At 27.9% G+C, this 21,648-nt stretch overlaps 3 protein-coding genes across 7 annotated transcripts in view; 2 read left to right on the top strand and 1 right to left on the bottom strand.

The window, feature by feature from the left end:
• Window positions 1–21,648, bottom strand: part of LOC111684411 (mannosyl-oligosaccharide alpha-1,2-mannosidase IA) — a 306,748-nt gene that overhangs the window by 36,752 nt on the left and 248,348 nt on the right. Inside the window, exon 8 of the transcript XR_006940352.1 lies at window positions 4,193–4,228. The gene's annotated coding sequence lies outside the window, so the exon portion shown is untranslated. The remainder of the gene's footprint in view (window positions 1–4,192; window positions 4,229–21,648) is intronic.
• Window positions 1–21,648, top strand: part of LOC111686739 — a 362,875-nt gene that overhangs the window by 311,237 nt on the left and 29,990 nt on the right. The gene's annotated exons all lie outside the window — the stretch shown is intronic.
• LOC124419040 (transcription factor Sp8-like) lies at window positions 15,549–19,993 on the top strand. Its single transcript, XM_046947219.1, has 2 exons — window positions 15,549–16,488; window positions 19,069–19,993. The coding sequence occupies exons 1-2, from the start codon at window positions 15,564–15,566 to the stop codon at window positions 19,215–19,217; spliced, it is 1,074 nt and encodes a 357-aa protein (XP_046803175.1). The 5' UTR covers window positions 15,549–15,563; the 3' UTR covers window positions 19,218–19,993.

Below are 21,648 nucleotides of genomic sequence, written 5' to 3'. Positions count from 1 at the left end.
GCGTTTAGCTTGATTGCAACGAATTGTTGTCATACATCGGTATAGTACATTTGGCTCATTTATAATAAAAACAAAAAAAGGCCTGCAGTTTTCAACACCACCCCGCCCCCAACCCAGTCTAAAACTGCATTCACAATGTGCGTTTTTTTCGGATTTTTTTGTTGTTGCAAAACTTGCAACCTCTATTGTTGTTGGATACGTTTTGTGTGGGTGAAAGTGCGCCTTATTATTGTGCGAGTTTGAGTATACAAATTCATATTTTTGTTGTTTTTATTGTTGCACTAAAATTTTTTTATAAATACTACGTTGTATAATGCAGCTCAAAGATTTCAAAGTTCTATGTTTATTTGTTGATTGTTGATTTCTTTTTTTTGGATTTTGTTTTTCCATTTTTTAATTATTGTTTTATTCTGTCTGGCTGTTGGGTTTTGCGAAATAAAATATACAAAATATGCAAAAAGACATTTTAAAAAAATGAAAATATGTATATAAATCCATATAAATATTATATTTAAGGTACTGTATATTTTAAATAATGTTTGATTTTTAAAGTTTTTGCAAAACTGTTGGAAATTTAAGATATTTTAAATAAAAATTTTCATTAAAAAAATTTTGGAAAAATGGGTTTTCCATTACAGAAAATCCTAAATTAAACTTTTTTACTAAATTAATATCAACTCGCCCTTTTAATACAGTTTTAAATTAAACTTTCTATATACATATTTATTCAACTATTCAAATCATAATGATAATTAAGGCCATGTCTGCGAAAACTAAAACTTCCAGCCGCTCTCCATCTCACGGCTCATTCCCTTAATACATATTATTTCGACTGTGACAAACCACAGACATTTTTATATATTTTTAATGACACGAAAAAAACTAAAAAAAAAAACAAAAACGATTGAGAGCATGCGAAAGAAAAAAGCAGTAAATTTGAAAATTAGTTTGCCGCCAAAATAAACAAAACCTAAAAATACAACTCAATTACAGACAGACGTCCTTAATTATCAAATGTCCATGTTAACAGGACACAAACTCATGCACATTAATGAGAGTCGAGAAAAAAAATTGAAAAATGAAAGCAAACAAATACAAACACACATACTATTATATTAAAAATGTCTATGAAGAAGGAAATGGCTGTAAAATATTTGAGCCTTAAATCTTTTTACTATATCAAAAAACTAGATAAAATTAAAACAAACTTGTCTATCTATCTATGCCTTAATAGGAAAATTACTATAGTTGTAAGAAGAAATGAATGGTATATATTTTGATGACACCCTACATCATTATCGGCTAAGGAAGAATCGACTTTATCTTCATTAGAGTAAGTGTAAAGAGAGATTACAGAATTAACATTATAGAGTATTACAGAATAGATCATAAGTCTAAAATTTAAATTATAGAATATAATATAGTATCAACTATGGAATGGACAATACTATATTATGAACTTATGGATTTGACTACAGAACTGTCTTGGCTATTGAACGAACTTTAGTCCAGATATTAGAACATACTATAGTATTGACTACGGAATAGACTACAGATTATAAACTAGGCTGTATAAGAATCTATAGTCTTGATTATAGAAGAGTCTATAATCTTGACCATAGAGGAGTCTATAGTCCTGACTATAAAAGAGACTATAGTCTTGACTATAAAATAGTCTATAATCTTGACTATAGAAAAGTCCAAAATCATTATTATAGAAGAGTCTTGACTATAGAAAAGTCTTGACTATAGAAGAGTCTATAGTCTAGATTATAGAAGAGTCTTTTAGTCTTGACTATAGAGGAGTGCATAGTCTTGACTATAGAAGAGTCTATAGTCTTGGCAATAGAAAAGTCTAAAGTCTTAATTATAGAAGAGTCTATAGTTCTGACTATAGAGGAGTCTATAGTCTTGGCTATAGAGGAGTCTATAGTTTTGACTATAGAGGAGTCCAAAGTCTTAATTATAGAAGAGTTTATAGTCTCGACTATAGAATAGTCAATAGTCTTGACTATAAAAGAGTCTATAATCTTGACGAATGAAGAGTCTACATATAGTCTTGACTATAGAAGAACTTATGTATAGTCTTGACTATAGAAGAGTCTATATATAGTTTTGACTATAGAAGAGTCTATAGTCTAGACTATAGAAGAGTCTTTTAGTCTTGACTATAGAAGAGTCTTTTAGTCTTGACTATAGAGGAATACATAGTCTTGACTATAGAAGAGTCTATAGTCTTGACTACAGATGAGTCCAAAGTTTTAATTATAGAATAGTTTATAGTCTTAACTATAGAAGAGTCTATGTAGTCTTGACTATAGAAGAGCCTATATATAGTTTTGACTATAGAAGAGTCTATAGTCTTAACCATAGAACAGTATTTATATAGTGTTTACTATATAAGAGTCTATTATAGTCTTTACTATAGAAGACTCTATATACATATATTCTTGACTACAGAGGAAAAGTCTGTAGTCTTGACTATAGAACAGACTATAGTTGACTATGTATTGGCTACATAATTTATAATTCCAAATTTTTCAAATATAGAAAAAATTCTTGACTATGGATTGAATCGCGTAACTTTCTTTACTTCCGAAAATCGCTGGTAAATAGAATGTTACACTTTAGCTTGATTTACATTATGTTATAGTCGTTTTTGCCCAAATTTTGAAGTACTTTGACTTTTTGAGATGTGAATTGATGCTCGATGCCAAACATTTCTTTATTTTTTACTATGGGCGGTAGGAGAGAATAAATTGCAAGAAAATTAAAAGACGTTAACGGAGGTGACTGACTGACAAAATCAACTTGCTAACGCAGTTGGATAAAATGGCAAAAAAAAAACAGAGCAGAGAAAAAAACAACAAGATAAAGTAAAGTAAAAAAGAAGCCCAGACGCAATTGGATCGATATTTGATTATTATTTTATGTTTTTCTATGTTATTTTGTTAAGTTTGTGTGTGTGTATGACAAAGTTTAAATGTGTGTGTGTGTGTTTAGATGTATGTGAAACTGTGGTATCCTTATAAAATTTTGTCATCATCACCATCATAGACGTCATCGTACGATATAGACGACTCCTTAATTTCAACATTACCATCATTATCACATACAACAAATTTTTAACACATTAAGAAATAACATTTATCTATAAACTCCTACTACTACTACTGCTAAACATATTTCTAGATTTTATACAATTACATATTCTTGCAACAAAGTCCAAATTGTATTTTATAGAAGGCGGGTGGTATGTGAATATAGTGTCCTGGAAAAATATCCTTAAATATTCTTCTGTTTCTTTGTCTATTCATTTTTTGGTGAAAAAGGCAAATGTGTTTCTGTTTTTCTTCGAGGAAAAAAATATCCTAAAGGTTTTACTTCGTCAAGTTCACTGAACTTCTCATAGATAGATTTGTTCATTGAACTTTTTTTTTTTGATGTGTATTTTTTTGGTAGGTCCTTCACATCTTATTTTCGTGTGTGGTATGATTTTAATACGTTTATTCACTTTTCTATTATTTGCTTTTGTTTTGTTTATTATTTAAAGGCATTTGACTTTATTACACGTTATAGAAATGTAAAGGATAACAAAGGAAGTCAAGCGTTTATATATTTTGAGTTATAAAAAAAAAAATACAAATAAAGTCATCACATTACAAAGTTACTGAACTCAAACACGAAAAAGAAGGATATTTTATAAGGCCATTTTTATGTTTGGCAAAATTTGTAAAGCGTAATTTTTTTAGGGAAAATTAAATTTTTGAGGAAAATAATGTAACATTCAAAACAAGTTTGATAGAAGTTATTTTAAATTAAAGGCTTACATGGTTCAAAGTCATATTAGTCCCTTCAATGCATATCTTTAGAGTCTAAAACAATTCGTACACAGAGGGAAAGAAATATACATTCCTGGTGCCAAATTGCTACCAAAAGATTTATAATTTTTCAATAACATCCGTTGTCAAAGTATAAACATACGTACCACAACACCATGTAATGTTGAAAACGTTGTGATGTAACAAATTCGTTGTCGAAATCAAAATTTTATTCGCATCCGTTGTCTAATAGTCTATAGATTTAGAAAATTGTAAAGTCAACTAAAGAATTGGCACTTTCGACTGCGGCATGAAATTATAACCTTAATATATATGATATTATCAACGTGAAATTATAACATTGCACTTACCCATAGAAAATTCGAGAAATTGTACCCTCATAGTATCTGAAAAAGAAAACAAACAAAATAATAATTTAAAAAATTAAACAAACAATTCAATTACTGAATATTGAAGTTTATGCTCCAAATAGATTTACTTAAATCTTAAAATAACTCTTTAATAAAAGCTTATAAAACAATTAGAATATAAAGCGCGTAGGTAAATTTTAAACTCGTAACAACTTGCCAACTAAAATGCGAAAAATATATAGATACGTTTATGAAATCATAGACCTAAATAAGCAAAAAGATGGCAAAAATAAAAGAAACAAAAAAATTTAAGGGAAAAATAGAAGTTTGCAGTTTTTGCGGTCAAATGAATTTTTGTAGACCACTACTGCTAGATACACAACTTCTATTACGGCAACTTTTTATAGATACACAGATACTTGACTTGATGATGACTAGGATAATTTGCTTAGGCGTGTGGTTACAATTGAAAAACAAACATTTAAACACATATTCAAGGTACTAGCTACTATTAGCCTGGTCAATATGGATGCCAGTAAAAAAAACTTTAAATGTAAAATAAAAACATAAAAAAGCAAGCAAAGTCAACTCTATTAAATGCGTTTAGACGAGAAAAATGATGTTAGTTTTAGAATAGTTCAGCCAAAAAAATACTTTGACTTTTCTCTTTTTTCATACGCTTTTATCCATTGAATTTTAGGTTTTTATTTTACTCCTTGCCAACGATTTGTATGTTTGTTGAACCACATCAAAAAAAAAGGGGGTAAAAAAAATATTAAAAGAACAAAAACGTGATATGCAAAAGCAAAAGTCCCATAAAACTCCTTTTAGCTATATAAATGATGACCACCACCGTTCTTTCTATCTCACTATAATTTTTACTTCTATTTTTTAACGTTTCACCGTTTTTTTTTTCTCTAACGTTAAAGTTGATGGTTTTAACTGCGAACGAGCTAAAATGCGCACTATGGAGTTTTTGGTGCTTTTTTTATGCGATTGGAGTTTGATTTTAGAAGGGGGAGATTTTGTGGAGAAATGTTATTGCTTATTGATAGTTTGGGCATTTAGTACTTAACTGGATTTTATTATTTAAATAAAAACTTCTTTACCTTAACAAAATTATCAATATTTCTTTCTCTAGTTTTAAAATTATAAGCAATATCTAGTCTAGACTATAACGCTCTAGTTTTGAAAATAAAACAGTTTCATAAACAATTTACCTCAAACTATTTATTTGAGACTCAAGTGCAAACAATAGATCAGTCTTTAGAGTCTAAAGTTTAGACTATAGAACAGTTTCTAATCTAGTTTTTTGATCAGCCTATAAACACAAAACTATATTTCAGTCTCAAGTGCGAACAAAAGATAAGTCTTTAAGTTGGACAATAATTCAGACTCTTATCTAGACAATAGATCAGTTTATAGACTGATTAATAGATCAGTCTACGGTCTGCACTGGACTATACATCAGTATCTAAACTGTGTTATATATTATTCTCTATTCTAGTTTCTATTCTCTAGATCAGTCTATAGACAGATAAATAGATCAGCATATATTCTGGACTAGACTATATATCAGTATATAAACTATAATATATATCATTCTCTATTCTTCACTATGTATTTAAGACTACATTAATCTGTAGTATTGTGTATAGATCAGTAACCAATCTATCTTCTTGTGTACGCATCCGTCTATATTCGAATCGCTAAATTCTATTATGAACTAGACTGTCAGTCTCCACTATAGACTATCCAAACTAGACTTGTTTAAAAACTGATCTTCAATATATCAGTCTCTAAACTAGACTGCAGATCAGTCACAAATCTAGACAATCGTACTGCTCTACAGATCTTAAGAGTTTCTGGTAAACCCCTAAGACCATTCTATAAACTAGACCACAGATCAATCCCTAGTGTGGAATAAGGTTCATCTATGGCACTGACTATATATCGGTATTAAGTCTAAAAATAAAACTATAGTCGAGGCTTCAAATCTCGTCTCTTTCAAATTTTCCCTCCTTACGTCTCTGCTACACTTTTTTTTTACCTATTTTCCTTACTTTTAGCCTTATGAATGGTAATAGTGATTCCGTAGTAAGTGAATTACCAGGTTGTTTCGTACTGTTTTTTGTTTTTATCTTTATGTTTTTTTTTTTGGACAGAAACACAATGTGTGTGGTCAATTTTAAATGTTGACTATTAGACCATATTGAGCTTTTTGACTTAAATCCTGACTTCTTTTTTATAGCATTTGCTTTTTCATTGTTGAATTGCGGGAGTTGTTAATGTTTGATATAAAATGCCAGGTTGGTAGAGTGGACGGTTGGTTGGTCGATTGGTTGCTTGGATTGGGATAGCAGAGAATTGTAAAGTTGATGAACAAAACTTTCTTCTACATTGGGGAGTGGTTAAAGTAATGAATTTTCATTATGGTTTAAAACATGGCCTAAAGACAAAACAAGCAGTAACATTATTCACACACACACACACTCATAACAATGGTTTGATGGAGGTCTATTTGAATGTCTGTCTGTCTTTAACTATAAGTTGCACTATGATCAGAATTATAGGCACCATTCATCTATATAAGATAGTACCTCTCAATGTAAGCTTTATAAATTGGTTGCTGTTACTCTTTTTTGTGACTTTTTTATATTGTTTATTATTGTTATTATTATTCTTTATATATTTTTTTTAATCCTGATGTCATCATATGTATGTGTGGCATATGTGGTAAATGTTTTTTTTTTTGTTCAACTTTTCCATGTATCGCTACATGTAATAACATCGTACAACATTATTTTCTATCTTGATTATAGTATTTTTACAATAGACATTTACAATTTCATATGAATTTCAATTCAAAAAAATATTTGACATAATAGTTTTGTTTTCGACAAGACCACAAACAGTCACATTTAAAATGTAATAAACCTTTAAAATCTTTTACTGAAAATCTACAAGAAATTGTACATGTTCAATTTTAATTGAATTTCAATGAGAGTTGTTTTTTGTTTAATAAACTAAGAATATCTATGCCATTTGCATATAAATATTTAATAAAATTTTTAACGCAATGCGACACGAAATGAATATAGATTTTAATGCAAATGTCCTTCATAATCAAAGAAAAATAATAACGTAAAAATTCATTCACATCACTGTCATTATAAGCATTATCATGACTATTGCGATCATCGTCATCATCACAATCGCCATCATCATCATCAACGTCATTGTTATTATTATTTGACAATTTTAATGTAATAAAATTTCCATTAAGACCTCACTGACCCAAATTTGCAATGGCCAAAAAAATGAAACCTTGCTGCTAACTATAGGTATCAGTATCAGTGGTTACCACCGCCATTTGGTTTAACATACATATATATATATTTCTATTCTATTATTCTTCTTCGATGTGTTCTATACAGAAAAAAATTTAAAATTCATTTTGGCTTATACATATTTCTCAGTCTGTGTTATGTGGTTGGTCATATGTGTTGCATACTCATAGAGCTACATTTGTTTGTTACAAATGACTTTGTATTGCATCTTATCGATTTTTGCAAATTATTTTTTTTGTATAGCCAAAATGTTGGCAAATGTGTGGTAATATGCTAATAACCTCCTCCTCCTCCTTCTTTGTCATTGTCGTTTTCTCTAATGCTGTATCATTTGATTATTTTGCAAAAATTTAATTTATCTAATGGTCAAAATATGCAATGTGTTTTTGGATTGTTGTTGTTGTTGTTGGTAGCATCCGATACTGATAAAGATACTTCATTATGAATCTATATTTTTGTATGTTAGTGATGGGGTCACACTAACTAGTGCAGTATAGAGAAGCTTATACATTGTCTATATTATTCAAATGTTTGATCAAATAAATGTAATCAGTGGTTTTTAGAACAAATTTGTTTTATTTTACACAAATTTTCTATTAGGAAATATGTAGGTTTATAGGAATACCCATACCAAAAAAGAACTTTTAAAGAATTTGAAAAAGTAGTTAAATTTAGTAAAACATGCAAATATTTTTTTCTAAAAGTTCTAAAATAGTTAAATGTTCACCTTTTTCGTAATTTTGTTTGCTTTGTGAAAAATTTTCTTAACCTAACCGAGCTCGAACCTAAATATTATTCATTAATAATTAAGCATATATTTTATATTAATTATCTTTTATAAATTATTTAATATGAACCAAGGGAAAATTTATAATTATCCACTTCGCAATCGGTGTTGTACAGTTGTATCGTAGTATGTCGTTTTATTATTATTTTTTTGTTTAAAAAAAATGTATTTTGTAATTGCACAAAACACAAAGTAGGAAAGTATAGACGGGCATGACCGACCATATGATACTCTACACCATTAAGTATGTTAAAAATTTGGATTATTTTAATAATAAAGCATTTAAATTGTTTACCACAATTCCGAAATATTAAAAAAAAAAATTGTTGAAAAAAGTGATTTCAATAGACTTCGTCGTTCAAAATGTCTTGAAAATTGCGACTTGTACCTTGCGCACAAGGTTTACATGGACAGCCAGCCGGACAGATGGACGGACGGAAATGGCTTAATCGACTCAGGAAGTGATTCTGAGTCGATCGTTTTACTTTAAGGTGAGTGTAGGACCAATATTTTTATGCGTTACAAACATCAGCACAAACGTATAATTCCTCCTTACTATGGTGGTGTAGGGTATAACAATTAAGTTTAGTTGCTCTCTTTATAAGGACCACTGTCGGGCTTGCTGTTCACTTCTCTTCATGAAAACTGTTGGTAAAAACAACCTTATATAGTATTCAAAGAATGTATTATTGCTCGATGTTCAGAATCTCAGTTTCCTGAACGTAATTTCTAATTATCCTGAATTATTCTGAACGTAATTTTCAAGAATTTTTCAATTAGCGTCCGTGTTATATACGCAAAAACGCCTGCAATTCCACAGCAATTTTTTACATATGTGCCCGTAATCCTATAAATAGCGTCATGTTAACTCAGACTTACTCATTTTGATGAAGTATTTCGTTTTGCCCTCTTTAGGGTTATACCCCCTATTTATTATTCCAAAAGGACTTATGGCTTTCTCTCATCCCTATTATTAATTCTGTCATCATTGCTTCAAACAGTTTCGCGTTAGTCATATCAACTTCCTTCCATTTAGAGCTCGTATATACCCTTGAATCTAAGACTTTGGTCCAAAGAAGAAGTTAGTTGAAGTTTGTAAATACTGATACGTCATAAGAGAACAAAACATACGTTAATATTATTAAGATAGAGGTTTAGAGCTTTTCAGAATCTATCGGACATTTTAAATAGCAATTAAAAGCGTAAAATTTTCCAAGTCTACAATTGGACCTCAAGTTTTAAATTGACTTCTATAACTAAAATAGTTAGTTAGTTTTAGTAGTTATATAGTTTTAAAGGGAGGATGTTTATGCACCAAATCCGAAGAAATACACCTAGGCCTCTATCGGGCCTGCTGTGCGAACTCACTATGTTTCACACTAACCTAACGAAGGCCATGCGTTTTGTTATAACTAAAAATGTTTACACTGCATGTTAAATAAATGCACTGTGTTTCAAAAGTTTTTTCATTCAAAATAACACCACAGGAACTAAAGTGATTTAGGGGTATTTCTTTAAACTACATATCAGAAAAAGTTCCGCAAGTTTTGAACAATACTGTACATTGAATTAGCTATAAATCTAAATTTTGTTATCTTGTAACATAATAACCTGTTGGGTATATTTACAAAAATATTTATATATAGAATTACCCAAATTATATAAATACAACTCTGAACTTTGCTTATAATTATAAAATATAAAAATTATTTTTATAAATTTGGCTTTCAAAATTTAGTTTTTTTATTTTTCTAAAAAACCAAGAACCATAAAAACCATAAGCTTAACCCCCCCAAAAAATTAACAAAATCAAAACATTAGTTATTTCTACAAACAAAAAAAAAACTGCTTAAAAACGTTACAAAATTCATATAAAAAAATTATAATTTTACGGCAAATTAAAAAAAAAAAAATATTTTAATTTTTCACTTATACTTTCTACTTTTGCTTTAATAAAAAAAAAAAAAAAAAAAACAAAAAACATAGTATTTTATTTTTGTTAAAATTTTCATAAAATTTTTTTACTTTTGCTACAAACAAGAAAAAATGCACTTAATTTTTTTATTAAAAAAAATATATATTTATTTTTAATTTCTTATAACTTTTATTAAAAGAAAATTATAAAATAAACTTTTTTAAAAAAAATCAAGAAAAAAGAAAAAATCATAAAAACAAGAGGGGTGTAGTTTTTTCATATTTAAACGTTGTGCAGTGTTACCAGAATAAAAACAAAAACAAAATACAACTCGTCATTAAAAATAAAGTGCTTTTGGTGTTTTTTTATTCCAAAAATAAATAAACAATATAAAAAATACATTTTTACACTAATTTATTTTTTATATAAAAATACATAATTTTATACATATACTCGTTAATATATTGTTGTTGGTTTTTTTTTCTTACAATTATTTATGTTACGAACTCTCTCAAATACAAAAACAAAAATTATCTAAATGTGTGGAACGCTTTTACATAAATGTTTAATAATTTATGTAAATTTTTATTCAAAATAAATTTTGGTTTGAATTATTTTCTTTTTTTTTAATTTTATCGATGGATTTTTTTATATTAAAGAAAATTTTATTTTATCTGTGTGTCTGTGTATTTCAGTATTTTAAATATGCGTAATTATTATATTCTCTTTAATTATTTATTAATTTTGTTTTTAATTTTCTGTTTTTTTCAATTATAATTATATATCGATGTCTCTTTTTTATAAAACTTCTCAATGTGTTGGTGTACAATTTATAAACGATAAATATAAAAAAAAATAAAAATCAAAAACAATTAATATTTTCAAAATATTTTAATAAATGTGTTACTTTTTCCGTATAAATGTTGTAATTTTTGTGAATTTTTTTTTCAAATATATTGTTTTTTGGCATTAAAAAAAAGTTAATAAATCAATAATTATTACTTCTATAATTTACACATCAAAATTTTTTAGATGATATAAAATTAAATTTAAATAGTTTTGATAAATTTTTGTGGATATTTAGAAAACAATTTTCAAAATATTAAAAGATTATTAATTCGAAAATACACTTTTGTTTAACCTTTTATGATAAAGTAGGGATTGAAATAGCCAGAGAAAGAAAATAACCTGATAAACGTGCAATAAACTCTATCATCTCCATGCAATATAATTGTTTAAGTCTAGACACTTCATAAATCTGTAAGGATCTTTATTTAATCACACAGTTTTGTCAGTCAAATTAGTCGTAAAATGTATTTCCACTCAGTTTGGTTGAACACTTCAGAACCACCTATTTAATCTACCATCTAGGTCACTCTTTCCATATATTACGAAGATATTGTCTGAAAGCTAGTCCAAAAGAGTACGGGGTTGATCACTATTTGCTTCAGTTTAATTTTTGAGAGTCCACTTTTTAGATTACTTGTGGATTGTAAAGAGACCACTCTCTTGCTCACGCTAAAGTGACTACTGATATCGTTTAATAAAAATGCATTTATGAGAAAAGACGAATTATATTATATTTGCAGGTCTATATATATATATATAAAGACCTGCAAAAGACAAATATCTTGTGTTTATGATAGTGCACACGATATTTTTTTAACAAATTGTCGCATTATTGATGTCTTGTGCAGGTCTTTAAATTGCAACAATAACAATATTAAAAGATCGAAATGAATCTTTATTGCTATCTTAATGATTCATGCATCTGAGCATGAACCTAAATTATCATATAGAAATCAGATTTTTTCAGATAATTGACCTTTTCTTATTCCAATTTAGCATTATATTCATATACACAGAGATGAGTGAAAAATCTGTGTGATTTGAGATATGGGCAGACTGAAACGAAAGCAAACATTTCATTTCTATTCATATACAATATCTGTAATATGGCCAATTCTACGGGTTCGATTCACACCAGAGACTGTCATCGCACGATTTCTATACTGATAGACTAGTTACTACCAACTCAAATTTAAGAATTCATCAAGTTTATTTCTCGTGAGGGATAACCTTAAGCATTGATCGAAATAAATAGTAATCGGACAGGGCCAGATCTGTACTATAATAAGTTTAGGTTAAAACTTCTAAACCACAACTTTCAACCTAGATTTTAACTAATCATAATATAATATTAAAGCTTACTATGTATGATTACTCGTTTCAAGCGTATCAATTGCATTCGGCCCCAGCCAAAAAGAACTTCCAAATAAGCGAAAAAGTTGTAGAATTTAATCCATAGATGTACTGAAAGACCTGAAGAAGTAATGATTTTGACACAGACTTGTCATAGAAGGAACGTATTTTTATATGATTTCAAATTCACTACTTGGAAAGTCATTCTTAAGATGTAATTTTTATGTTCTTTTCTTGGAAGTGAAATTATAGTTTTATATAATAAATATAAATAAAATTTTACTTAAATAATTAAACACATTTAATAAAAAAGTCCGAAATGTACAATTTTAAACTATAACAATGCAAGAATTTAAAAAAATTCTTGCATTCACTTCTTCGGAAGTCATTAAACATTACTTCCACAGAAAGTCAAAATATTCACTTAGTGTTACTTCTGAAGTGATGATAAATGTTACACTTTTGGAAGTACTTAGTTTTATTTTTGCTGGGGTATATATCAGCTGTAATCATACGGTCGATTTCAGGACCTACCAAATACAGAAATTTACCTTGAAGCCACAGATATTCAGCTTGAGCTTCATATACAATTTCTTAAGTTTTGGGATAGACCTTTTGAGTATAATTTCAGAATTCATAATTTCTTGAATAACTATAAGATCAAACATAATGTATGGACATAATGCTAAAAATTCACAATTTTTAAAATGCAAATATAACTCCCCAGTTACTTACAGAACGCTGAAAGAAAGATCAAGTTCATTCTTGATATGTTTAGTTCTAATCAAGTCTTAATTGAAAACCCAACATGGGCTATTCCACTGTGCCCATGATATTAATATATCACCGTTGGAATCATATATTATAGGAAAGCTCAAGCCTTGGATATGTAGTTCGTAATTCAAGTTTTATAGTTAAACGTAGATGTAGAATATAATAATGTTTCTCATATAAACGTTCAAAAGCCTCGCAAACTGTGCAATTTTGAATTTGTCACAAATTGTATAGGATTTTACTTCCACAACACCGATACATTTTATTGCCTATTTGAACTGATCATTTTAAACTAATTTGTTTCTTTGCACAGACAGTGTGCAATGTCATAATATTTAAAAAATTCAAACAAAACTATTTAAAATTTTATTTCGAATATCCACTTTTCAGAGTTAATACAAAAGATTTTGAAAAAATATCCACAAAAATTTAAAAAAAAATTTACACACAATAAAACTAAAATTGACACCAATTTCAAAAAAAAAAAATAATAAAGAAGCAAAATTACGAAAAATTTAAAATTAATATTTTAATTATGCAAAAAAAAAAAGAAAAATAAAATCAGCGTAAACTGTTTTGATTTTCATTCTATAAAATTAAAAAAAATTGAAGAGAAAAATAACTAAATTATTGTCAAGAAGTTGATCTACGTTTTTTGGAAATGGCTACAGCTATGCAATTAATTTAATGTGTTTTTTTAAGTATTATTATTTTGTTAAAATACTTTTTTTAAAATAAATGTTATATTTAATACTTTGCAAAAGAAATGACTAAGTTACTACAATTTAAATAATTACAAAAAAAATATATAATATTAAACAAAAAAAGGAAAAAGAGTGACTAAAAGAAATTTATTATTGAAAAAAAAACAATTACTGTTTTAATTAACAATAATAAATGGCTTTTAAAATTTTATTAACATAAAGAAATGAAGACAAAAAGAAAAACGCAGTGGAAAAACTTCTTGAAAATATTTGTAAAATACCAAAGGAATTTATTTTATAAAAATAAAATTTCATTTGAAACACTTATTCGGCTCATAAAAAATTGTTTTTTTAATATACTATAAAAATTTTGTTAAAAAAAAAATCAAAAATTCTGGAATTTTGTTTTAAATTTAAGTTACAAAAAATGACCGCTTTAAAGGGGTCTTGCATAAAAACCAAAAAAAAAAAACTAAACAGAAAATATTTACAAATTTGGAACATTTCAAAATTGGCAAAATGGCAAAAGAATAAATATAAATTATTGAAATTAGAGAAAACAATATTTAACACTTTTTTTCAAAATTATTTTAAGTAAAATGAAATAAAAACGAAATAAAAATAAATAAACAAAATCAAACGCTCTTTTTTCATCATTTGTTTGTATTTGTTATGTTTTATTTAAACAACAACAAGAAAGAAAAAAACAATATTTAAAAACTAAACATATAAACGTTTTAAAATACGCGATTTTTAACGTACCGTTTTAAAATTAAGTTGACAACACAACAAGTGCGTGACTGTTAAAAAAAAAACTAACCGCAAATTTTCAAACACAAAAAATAAACGTTTCTAACGGCGCCCAAACAAAAATCGAAATTCAACTTCTTGCAAAACATAGAAATAATTTAAAATATTAATTTTATAAACTGAAAAACAAACAACGTTTTGAATCTAAAAAAAACATTTTGGAATTTAATAAAAATAAAATCAATATAATTAAAATAAAAAAAAACTCGCATTACCAACCAACGTTAAGATATGAAAAAAAACTAAAGAGAGAAATCAAAAACCGCTAAAAGCCCCTCTTGTTTTTGGCATTTTAATGAAAAATAAATAAATTGTTTTTTATTATTTTTAATTATTGAGTAAAATTATATTCTATATTTTTGCAGTAAAAAATTTTATTGGTCTTTTGTGGACATAAAAATCGTAATATATTTTTTTAATTTTAAAGAAAAATATATTTTGTTTTCAACTTTCTACTTTTTTCTATATTTTTATGATTTTATTCTTCGCAATTTGTATCTTTTTTTTTCTTTTAAGTAAAACTATAATTATAAAAAACAACAACAAAAATATAGAACTTATAATTTTTTCTCAGTTTTGTTTTCTATTTTTACTCTTTTTTTTTAAAAAATTACTATTCTTTTAAATATAAAAATTGTAACGATTTTATTTTTTAAAACAAACAAAAAATCGTTTTATAAACGACAAAGAAAACGAAGAAGAAAAAGCAAAAATTATTAAATTCTAATCTTGAAAATAAAAAATCAAAAACAAAAAAAGAAAAATTAAGAATGAAAAATGAAAAATCCTAAAAATAAAATTTTAAGATGATGAAGATGAAAAGAAGTTGATGTTGGATTTTTGTTTGGTGTTGTTGCAGGAAACGTCCGATTCGCCTCACGGCTTAGGCGGTATTGCCAATGCGGGCGGTGGTAGTGGGTCTGGTGGTGGTGGTGGCGGCGGCCTTGCTGGCTCCTCCTCCGCCACAACTAGTAACACTGCCTCTAGCTATGTCCATGAACAACCACAAACGCCACCACCTTTCACCTGCGTTTATTGTGGCGCGAGTTTTCCCCACCAAAATAAACTAACGCGCCATATACTATCGCACTCTCTTAAAACTCTGGAATATCGTGAAACCGCCACGCATGCTCTTCTACACCCGCACCTCTTGGGTCATGATCTTAACATGTCACCGCTGGCGTATCAAATGAATGCAGCGATGGCAAGTGCCAGCGGTGATGCCCAAGATCAGGCGGCAGCTGTGGCTGCAGCTGTTGCCATGGATATGGATTTCGCGGCAGCCCTAGCGGCGGCTGGTGGTTGTCCCTTCCCTTCGTTGGCTAGCTGTACGGCACGTGGTCTAGATCTCGATGGTAGTGGAGGCCTTGGTGGCAGTGGAGGTGGCGGCGTTGGTGGTGGCTCTAGTTCATCTAGCCGAACAGGACGTGATGGCGTTGGTGGTGGCAATTCATCAGCCTCGGGTAATGGCGGTTGTCCCAGCAGCAGTTTGTCTTTATTAAGTGGCGCTGGTTCGTCAACATCGGCCGCTGCGGCGGCGGTAGCTGCTGCAGCAGCTGCCAGTTCGTCAGCATCGTCCAATGATCCGAATAGTGTTGTTTTGTGTAAGTTCTGTGGTAAAAGTTTTCCCGATGTTACCTCATTGATCACACATTTGCCGATACATACAGGTGATCGACCGTTCAAGTGTGAGTTTTGTGGTAAAGCGTTTAAATTACGTCATCACATGAAAGATCATTGTCGTGTACATACAGGTAAGTAGACATCAACTTAATTTTGATATTATTGATTTTTTTTGATATGGTAAATGTATGATAAGGAAAAGAAAGAAATATCGAATAGTTTTTATGTAAAATATTTTGAAAAATTTAGAATTCAATAGAGAATAAACTCACTGTTCTAGCCTTTAGAGAAAAGTTTTTATATGGACCTAATTCTAGAAAATGTCTCCTCCGAACTCATTTCTAAAGTAAAATAACTTCTATAAACTTATGTTTAAAGGACTCTCTTTTATAGGAAAGCTTTTATATGGAAATAAACCTAGAAAACTCCTAACATTTCTAAATTAAAATAACCTTTATAAACTCATATATAAAGGCAGCAGTGATCTTTAGAATTTTAGTTCTAGTAAAGTACATTTGAACTCAACTTATCAGAAAAGTTATATAGAAAAACACTAGTCAAGATACACTATTATTTTCTTCCATAACCCATTTTTATGGATTAATCGATTGACTTTTTATAGATCAGTCAATATAATGGTCTATGGACTACTATTGCTTGTTTACAAAACATTTCTATTGACATGCCTATGATCAAGTTTTTACATTAGTCCATGTGGATTTGTTTGTCTATAAATCTTACCCCAGTTTGTGCAATTTTCTAATTGACTAGCCTAGACTGTAGAATAATCAATTGAAAAGTTTATTAGCTAGTTTAATGGACTAGTGTATGTATAGCCAAGTTCATATACAGATCTACGGACTAAAAAATAAACAATACTAAATATTGATATGTCTATGAACTTATATGTGGACTAATGTATGTACAAGTCTGTTTGCTGGTATTTATTGACAAGTCCGTAAACAAGTCCACGGGTTAGATAATAGTCTAGAGATTAGTCTATGAACTAGTCTATATTCCAGTCATTTAAGTATATGGACTAAGTCCGTAAACAAGCCTGCGGGTTATATAACTGTCTAAAACAGTGATGCTCAAACACATACTACCATAGTTTTATTTGTTTTGGTAAAGCAGCAGAGAACAGAATTCAATTCATAATTAAAGTATACTAATTAAATGACTACAAACTATAAAGTATATGCCAACTAACAAATATTTATTATGGATTTTGACAGCCAACGTTTATCAAAGTCTATATATAAAAAACCATCAAGCGTTCTCTCATGTTCTTTTACATTAATTCGGCTTTCTCATAATTTTGTTGTTGTATTTCTGTGTGTATTTAAAAAACGTCGCGCACAGACCTTGCTTCGACAAGTGCTGATCAGCAACTGATTTGATTTTGTTTTCCAAGTTGAGAGCAAACTAACTGATATTGCTCATTATAGAAAGAAGAATTAAAACTATAGTGTATGTCAGTGTACACTTAATAAGGTAGCCTCGTTGCTACAACAAATACAACAATACAAAAACAACAGGCGATTTGTTATTGTAGAATAATCCCATCTGTCAAAAAAAGCTGTGTGTGTAGAATGAAAAAGCAACAAATAAACACAATAAAAATATGAGTTTTTAGCAACTATTTAAATTTTTAACTATTAATATTAATTATATTAATTAAACGTGGAATGTCTGCAAATCATAACTATATCTATTGGGAAGACCAATTTTCCGAATTAAACGTGTTTTTTGTGAAAAGTGATTGGTCGTGTTAAAAATAGTTGAAACTGATTATTAATTAAACGTGGAATGTCTGAAAATCATAACTATATCTATTGGGAAGACCAATTTTCCGAATTAAACGTGTTTTTTGTGAAAAGTGATTGGTCGTGTTAAAAATAGTTGAAACTGATTTGGAACGTATGCCGGAGCTAAAGATTTTCTTTTTTTTATCAAGAGAGAAGGATAACAAAGACATTTAATCACGATTGACCTAGAAAACTCCTTTAAAACCATAATTTTCTTCACTTTTTAAAATTTTTACACCTTTTGCGATTTTTTTTCTATGTAAACAAACAGGAATTTTGACAGATAAGATTGTAAAAGCTGATGATCAGCTGTGCGGACGAGGATACCTTATTAAGTGTACACTGGTGTATGTATAGCAACTTAGTGTCAGCAGAATTTTCTTACCCTATTACACGTGCTATGTAATGGCAATATTGAGCTGCTCTGGTCTAAAAACTGTTAACTAGTGAATCTATGGACTACTTTCGATCGATTAGTCTATTGGCAAGTTTATGGACCAGTCTTTTTACTATTTTATGGACTAATCTATTAACAAGTCAATGGACTAGTTTATTGACAAGTCAATGGATCTATGGATCTGGTCTATGGACCAGTGATACAAATATTATATATGTATTACAAAAAACTATTAAGTCATTTGACTTGACAATAAATTAGCACTAGTCTATGGACTAGGTTACTGACTATGGACTAGACTAACCTATAGATTTTGACTAGTCAATGACATGTCCAACTGACGAGTTAACTTACAATCTTATAGACAAGTCTACGGTCTATAATTTTAAACACCGTCCTAGCCTATTGACTATATCGATTATTTCTTTTTCTTAAAATTACATTTCACCATATTTCCCGCTAAAATTTATTATCAATTAACATTTCTTAAATGTAAATTTTTAAAGGTGAACGTCCATTTCGATGTCAAATGTGTGGTAAAACATTTTCAAGATCGACAATATTGAAAGCTCACGAAAAAACACATTTTCCCAAATATGCAAGAAAATTTTTATCACCCAGTCCGGTGGATACAAAGGATGAATTGCCGCAATAGTGAAACGATTTTAGTTTATTATTAAATTATTATTATTACTATTATTATTACTATAACAATAACAACAACAATAATAATAATAATTTTAACAACTACAACCACAATAATAATAGTAATAGTAACAACAACATCAACAACAGCAGCAGCAACAGTAACAACAGCAACAACAACAACAACCTTTATAACAATATAAACGATAATAATCTACAGCAACATTATTATTGAAATATTCAACAATTTTTAAAAACAAACGATCCAAAAAAACAACAATAGAAACATTTTTGAAAAACAGAAAGAACAAGAATTAGCAAAACTACTACTAAATATATATATCTACAAAAACAAACAAACAATACATATTTATAGAGATATATACCTTTAAAAAAAGTATATTAAAGAAAAAAGAAAATATGTAAAAAATTTTAAACAAAAATTATATATAAAAATGTATATACAAACTTACACTTAACACAAACACAATACTATTTAAAAGAAAAGAATAGTATGGAAAATATTTTAGTTTATAACTTCTAAAAGAAGTTATAACAGTTATAAACCAAGCAACCCAAATATTTATGAAAGAAAATAATTCGTAAAAAAAAGTAACTATTATTTCATAATAGATTTGAGAAGTTATAAAACCCCAATACTGTCTGTATGTATAAAATACATACTAAAACATTTTATACATAATTACATACATACAATATATATATATTTAAAATATACATATACATATGTTAAAGGAAACAAAAAAAAAGAAACATTAAACATACATAAAAAAACTGGAAACTAAAAATCAATTACACTCATATTTTTTATCACCAAAATGCTGAAAATATTTAAAATATAAAAAAAAATAATTTTGATTTCGTTTAAAGAAAATAATGTCAACAATAATGCCCTTAAACAAAAAAAATCTATAGGAAAAAATTTTATTTATAAAAAATAAGACCAGATTTTTAAAATCTTAAAATAAAATTAAATTTAAAAATTTGTTTTCTTTTTTTTTTTTGCGGGCAATATTGTGGCTTAAACCTTAAACGTCTCTATATCACATTTTTTATATATAAAAACGCTGATTTTTAAAAAGTTAAGTAAAATCCTTACAAAAAAAAAATAACACTTTAACCTTAAAAAAGTGTTTTTTTACCAAAATGAAATTGAAAAAAAAAACTGCAAAATATAAGAAACAAGAATTTAATTAAACTGATAACAAAAGAAAACAAAAAAACTAGGTCTTTATATGAATTATTAATTAAATAAATAAAATAAAATAAAGAAAAAGACTTATGGGAAATTTATACGTTTAAACTCAGATTAAAACTGAAGTAAAAAAGAAACAAAATATTAATTTCTTTTTTTTTTTTGTAATAAATACGTGTTAATTTTTTTTAAATAACAAACGCGCATTGCTTTCAAATAGTAAACGATCTCATGTGATCCAATATTTAATTTTTTTGTGTAAAAGTTTGTTTGTTTAAAATTATTTTATAAAAAATAAAATAAACATAAAATCCAAATCCTTACAAATCCAATTGGTTGTTAACTAATCCTAAAACTATAAAGGGTAATATTTTCCCCCTTAAATAGCTCCCACAAATAATAGTTTTCTTTTTTAAATTACAGACCTTTTTTAATGTTAATTTTTCTTTTAACTTTTAGTATTTTTGTTTAATTTCCTAAGACAATAGTTAAATTTTTTACAATAGACATTTGTTTTTTAATAATAAAAAAACTCAACAAAATAATTACAACATTCATAGAATTGGTGCTATCCTACAGATTTTATATAGACAAAATAACAAACTACATAACATACTTACATAACAATATACATACATATATATATATATTTATTATTATACTCAAATATTAAAAACAAAAATAAAATACAATCAATAGACAGTTTTATTCTATGTATTTACAATATTCAATTGATTTGTTGGCAAAAGAAACTTGAATCAAGTGAATGACAGCAACAACAAACAACAACAAAATAAAACTATTTTTAACCTTATGACCTGCAAAATACCACACACATACTTACACACTGTATACACAAAGAAGGAAATAAAATAATTATCACAACAACAACAACAACAAAAAATTGCATAATTTTCAGACAAACTATAATTTCTATTTTGATCATTTTTCGGATTAACAACTATTTGGAGTGAATTAGTTTAAAGATAGCAAGAGATATTCTTGTGCTTGTTAATATTGTTTTTGTAAACTTCAGATTAAACTTCGGATAAAGGAATTTAGTTAATGCATCCATAAAAAGGAGCTTTCCTGCTCTCTTAATTTCATACCACATATATAAAAACATTAAAAATCTGTAAGAGAACTTATTTTTCCTCTCTACCTTTAATCTCTCTCCCTTTAATCCCTAGTGGATTATAGGATCGCAATAAACGTTTTTCAGTTC

The sequence above is a fragment of the Lucilia cuprina genome, chromosome 3 (assembly GCF_022045245.1).
Source record: "Lucilia cuprina isolate Lc7/37 chromosome 3, ASM2204524v1, whole genome shotgun sequence".
NCBI classification, from domain to species: domain Eukaryota; kingdom Metazoa; phylum Arthropoda; class Insecta; order Diptera; family Calliphoridae; genus Lucilia; species Lucilia cuprina.
This window is presented reverse-complemented; position numbering and strand designations above follow the sequence as displayed.

Bases quoted from the DNA above. Each gene is read 5' to 3' on its own strand.
- LOC124419040 (XM_046947219.1), top strand. From the start codon at position 15,564: ATGTTGGATTTTTGTTTGGTGTTGTTGCAGGAAACGTCCGATTCGCCT. The intron at 16,489-19,068 runs GTAAGTAGACAT...AAATTTTTAAAG, and splicing joins TCATTGTCGTGTACATACAG to GTGAACGTCCATTTCGATGT.